We start from the raw sequence: 5,437 nt of genomic DNA, 5'->3' as shown, positions 1-5,437 counted from the left end.
TAACTTACAACGTGCAGTGAGAGTGAGGCACGTGGGTTGCCTGGAAGTTTACGGGGGAGAATAAGCTAAAGTGACTTCCAGCAGTTTGTCCGGCCAGCCGGAGACTGCCCCTCTCCCCGCGTTCTCTCGGGTTCGTTTTGAGATCGTTCCTCCAAGATGTAATTTAGGATGTTTCTAGATTCAAGAGAAATGTTTTCAATAGCAGTGATTTTGATAAAAATAATGGGGTCGGAAAAGGTACAGGGCCAGCCCCCAGAGCTGGCCTGGCCACGGTCGTTGATGGTGGGGTGGGGGTCGCTGCCTCTGCCTCCGCTCACGGCCGCCCTGTCCCCCCCAGTGCTGTTCCTCTACATCCTCCTCGGCACCGTCACGTCCCTGGCGGGCGCGCTGGCCGCAGGCGCGCTCCTCTGCAGGTACTGGATCGAGCTGGTGCTGCTGTACCGAACCTACCAGAGCACGGACGAGACCCTCGGGGGTGAGAAGACCCAGCTCGCCTGGCCTCTGACTTTGCCCCTGGAACTGACAGAGGGGGAGGGAGGGCTTGAGACGTGGGTGTTCCCTGATTCATGAAGTCACGCCCCTCAGCATCTGAGATCTTCCTGCGGGTCTGGTGGCTTCCCACCCGGGAGGGAGGAAGCCCAGTGGAGGAACAATTTCTTTTCATCCCAGTCGCCAGGAACATTGCGGATGGTGTGACTGCAGGACACGTTGGACTTGAGGGCAGTCCCTCGGCTCACCAGCCTAGAGCCACAGGACGGATGACTTGACCTCCCCGCATCCTAGTTTTCTCTGCTGTGAAGCAAGCCCTAATCCCAGTCGCAGTGGGTGCTTGTGAGCTCACTGAGTCAGACACGAGGGGCGCTTAGAGCAGGCCCAGCAGGTGCACGCCCGCTCTGACGGTCTGAGGACCGAGTGCTGCCAGGCACCCGGATTCGCTGCTGTCACTGTCACACACACCATACCAGCCAGGTAGAGACATGGATCCTGTGCCCCAAAGGGCACTGATCATGGGTGTTAGGGTTAGAGACGGACCCAGGCAGTTTGGTTTAAAGCCCCCAGTAGCTATTCCTCTTCTGCATCTCCTCTTGGAGATGGTGGAAATGTCCTTAAAAGCATGGAGTTGGGTAAAATGCAAGCACTATTACCATCCATGAAGTATTGGTCAATGTTCTCATGAGGCGGGATAACAGTGGACTCTTTACATTCACTTCTTTAGACTAGAGAGCTGCCTGTGTGTCTTTCTAGTCCCGGAGGGCTCTAAGGTTAGGTGGGACGCTTGCGGTTTTAGTGAGTGATTCTACTGCTTTGGAAGGAGCAGAATCCCTCCCGTTGGACTCCGGGGACATGCACGTCCCTGGCTGGGACGCCCCGAGCACGCCCAAGGTTTTCCCACACGAGGATCTCAGCGAAGAGCTCAAAGATTGCTGGGAAAAGGACAACGGAGAAATGCATCAATCACACTTTTCTTTAGACCAATTATTGAGAAATATATCCTAGAAGTCCTTAAGCCAAGAGTGTTTCCAAGTTACATTTTAAACAGCTTTTTAGCTTTTTTGAATTGAGCAAATTATCTAATCCCTGTCTTAACTGTTCCCCTAGACAACTTCATACTTCTTTTACCAAAATGCTACCTATCTTAAGATTCCTGGGCTTGTGCAGAAGACTCCATCAACTGTGAAGCATTTGAAATGTGTCCTCTCTCGCTTCTCTTTGCACAGACAGCGTCTTCGTAACCTGACAGGGAGGCAGAACCCAGTGACTCAGTGCACTCTGTGTCCACTCTAATGTTTTTCAGCCACAAAGACCTTTTCCTTTGACTGTCCCAAGTTTTAGAGAGACATAGAAAGTCAGAATGGTGGAGATCACCTCCTTCTCCCATTCCCAAATATTATTTCTAGAGAAATCTAATGCTTTCACATTATAGAAAAATCCTAGTTTGCTGGAGTGTCACAGAGATGTGGGGGTTAAAGATCAAGGTGACCACGGTGTGTCACACAGCTCAGCTGCATGGCAGGTACCTGCTGGCCACGCCCCCAGAGCGGCCTCCTCCCCACCTGGGCAGCGAGGAGCTTCGTGGCCCAGCCTCCCGGGCCCCACCCTCTGGCATCCTCTTCTCTTGACTCCAGATCACCTCCACTCCCTCTTCCTTTTTCGCTGCTGGCATTTCCACCCGCGAAGGCATCTCCTCGGGTCCACGTTGAACAACCTGCCAAGCTGCAGCAGTAACCAGCCCTGCTGTTCACGGCTCTGTAATGATACAATTTGCCAGGCGTGGTGCGAAATGTTCGAGGCTGAGACAACTGTGCCCAGCTCCTGAGCCCACGGGTCCACTTCTGAGATTTTTCTACGACTTCCAGTTCATTCTTTAGCGCATCCCAGAATCCATGTGCATTTGAAATAGTTGACTCGACAGAGGCATATGAAACCTTAAAAATATTCCCAAATAAGTTCCAAAATGTAGTTTTCTACCTAGAAGGGAGAGGGATGAACATTTATCTTGTGCTATAAGGCAGACTCTGAGCTCTTCCCACACGTTATCCCAGGCCACCCTGATAGCAGCCGGCCAGGAAGTTATTATTATCTCATCTGACACATGGGGACTCAGATACATGTGCCCTCAGCCCGCGCATGCGCTGGGTCTTCGCCGGGCTTTGCTCACTGGATATTAGCACGCGGGGATGGAGCGGGCTCTGCTTTGATGTGCAACTGAAACAGAAACAATGAGGATGCAAAGAAAGCCCAGAGGAACTCCAGGGCCCTGTGATTTAATCAGGGGAGGCCCAGCTGTTTGATCGGACCTCAGGGGAACATGCAGGGGAGCCCCATCGATTAGACCCCGATTCTGGGTAGACAGTCAGTGCCACTCAGCAGTGTGGATCTGAAATGCACACAGACACTGCTTTTTGTTTGTTAAGTCAGTTCAGTAGGGTCCCAAATCGTGATTCTTACCCGTCTGCCATCTGGTTCGGGGGGTGCAGGTACGCCACGGGAGTAAAACCGGTGCCCGTGCCTTACAGTTTCTGTTGCTCCTCTTCCGCAGATAAAAAGGAGTTTGATGCTTTCGTATCTTATGCGAAACTGAGCTCTTTGGAGAGTGAGGCCACTCCGTCTCTGAGCGAGGAAGATCTGGCTCTGAATCTATTCCCTGAAGTTTTGGAAAACAAGTATGGATACACCTTGTGTTTGCTTGAAAGAGACGTGGTCCCAGGAGGAGGTAGGTTCTGAATGCCGACGGAAAGCACAGAACAAGGAGGGGCACACGCAGGCAATATCTGCGTTTTCCTGTGACTCTTTCTGGTGGATGATTTATTTCTGGAAGTTTCCAAGGGTGACAACACAGAGAAGTGTGTGCTGCAGAGACAAATGCCATCATTAAAACAATCCTTCTTCAGAAAAAAAAAAAATATATATATATATATATATAAGGGCCCAGGGAACCTTCCAGAATGAAGATACCTTTTTTTGGTTCCTCTGCAGGAAGTCGGAAACAGTCCCCCAAAGTCCCTTTCTGGGACTCTCCCCGCCACAGCCTCGGCTCTGGGCCCAGAAGACTCCCTGGGCCTGGCCCTGGGCATCCATCAGATGTGCAGACCCCATCCTGTCCTGCTCATCTGCTCTGCCACAGGTGCCCCCACCCAGGAGCCTGGGACATTCCACACCCCTCTCTTATCCCAGCCAACCTTGTTCCAACGAGCTTTGCCCCTAGAGGAACTGACAATTTGAGGAGACAGGACACAGGGGAGGAAGGTGAAACTGAGAGTCACCAGACACCAGAGTTTGTCTTCAGCTGTTGGTAGAGTTGATCTGGTTGGAGTGATGGAGAAAAGCAGGCCTCCTTTCCTCGTGGCCTAAGAATGTCTATTGCAAGGAACCGTTTGGAGGGATCTGGGAGATTCAGGGTTATTGTGACTTAAAGTTTAACAATAACAATTGCAAATAACTAAATTCTTTGTCCCCAGCGTATGCAGAAGACATTGTGAGCATGATCAAGAAAAGTAGGAGAGGAGTATTTATCTTGAGCCCCAACTATGTCAACGGACCCAGGATCTTTGAACTACAAGCAGCGGTGAATCTCGCCTTGGACGACCAAACACTGAAACTGATTTTAATTAAGTTCTCTCCCTTCCAAGAGCCAGAGTGTCTACCTCATCTAGTGAAAAAAGCTCTCAGGGTTTTGCCCACAGTCACATGGAGGGGCTTAAAATCGGTCCCTCCCAATTCCAGGTTCTGGACCCAAATGCGCTATCATATGCCCGTGAAAAGCTCTAAAGGATTCACATGGGACCAGCTCAGAATTATTCCAAGAATTTTTTCTCTGGAAAAGACTCAGGAAAACAAAAGCCACTGGGAGGAGCTCCCAGCCTAGAGGATGGGGGGATGAGCCCCGGACCCCCTCCCCCACCATCCCAGGCGAGGAGAGCCCTGGGCCCCTCCCCCAGATCCCAGGTGAGCAGAGACATCGATGAACAGAACACACGGCACGGACCAGGCTGATAGTAAGTGAGAAGAGTTCTTCCAGCCCTGAGGGGGCTTGGCAGCCCTGGAAAGACACTGGAGCTATGGTGGCAGCCTCTGATTCCTTGGACTGGACAGAGGGAGAGCGAATTCTCCAGATTCTTATACACACTCAGCCCATGAGGCTCCTAAGATTTCCCTGGTCATCTATGTGGAATCAGCAGATACAGCCCCTTGGCTTTGTGGCTCTGGACTGTCATGTCTGCTAAGTATTGTACACATAACTTTATGTATCTTTGCAATCAAATAAATATTACTTTATTAGAAACTAATGGTTTAAGCTTTGCCAGGAGCTTCTCTGTGAAGAAGAATCCCTTGAGGACTGGTAAGCGTCTGGGAAATAAATGTGTACACTGGTGAAAAGACAGCAAGACTGGGGTTTGAGCGGAGCTGAAGACTGAGCCGCTTGCTTGTGCAGGCTGGAGCCCCCTGTGTGTGCCTCCTGGCCCACTGGTCTCATTGAGCTCCTCCAAAGTGATGGGCAGGAGGCAGGAGTACCGAGCAGTGGTTCCGGATGGACCACGCTCCGTTTATTCTCCTGAGTGTGCCTGCCCCATCGGAGTTCAAGCTGCAGTTAACATACTGTTCTGGTCATATGTGAATGTATAACCTTTGTGTTCTCTCTTCCCCAAGAGAATGGGATGACCCAACCTGAGCAACATAGAAAAGCAGTTTCTGGACTCATTTGCCCATAATGTGTCGCATCCACTGGTATGAATGTGATGCGGGCTTGGAGCGGCTTAAGACCCTGTCATCTGGCCTCTGCTGGGTGCCCGTGTGAAGGCTTCAGGGCTCTGTTTTCACAGAGGCACCCACATCATAAGAACCACTGTGGCTTTGGCACCGAGCACCATCCTTGTTGGGAATTTCAGTGATAAAGTTAAAGATGAGTTAAAGGGTATAAATTATTCCTGGAGGAAGT

At 51.0% G+C, this 5,437-nt stretch overlaps 1 protein-coding gene across 1 annotated transcript; it reads left to right on the top strand.

Moving 5' to 3' along the window:
* The first annotated feature begins 279 nt into the window (after positions 1–279).
* On the top strand, positions 280–4,761 carry IL18RAP (interleukin 18 receptor accessory protein). The gene is given in 4 exon segments (XM_032474184.1): positions 280–475; positions 3,041–3,214; positions 3,960–4,315; positions 4,317–4,761. Coding segments are annotated over 4 exon segments (876 nt in total). The 3' UTR covers positions 4,467–4,761.
* The last annotated feature ends 676 nt before the right edge of the window (positions 4,762–5,437 follow it).

The sequence above is a fragment of the Camelus ferus genome, chromosome 36 (assembly GCF_009834535.1).
Source record: "Camelus ferus isolate YT-003-E chromosome 36, BCGSAC_Cfer_1.0, whole genome shotgun sequence".
Lineage (NCBI taxonomy): Eukaryota > Metazoa > Chordata > Mammalia > Artiodactyla > Camelidae > Camelus > Camelus ferus.
The sequence above is the reverse complement of the archived record's forward strand: the minus strand, read 5'-3'. Positions and strand labels throughout refer to the sequence as shown.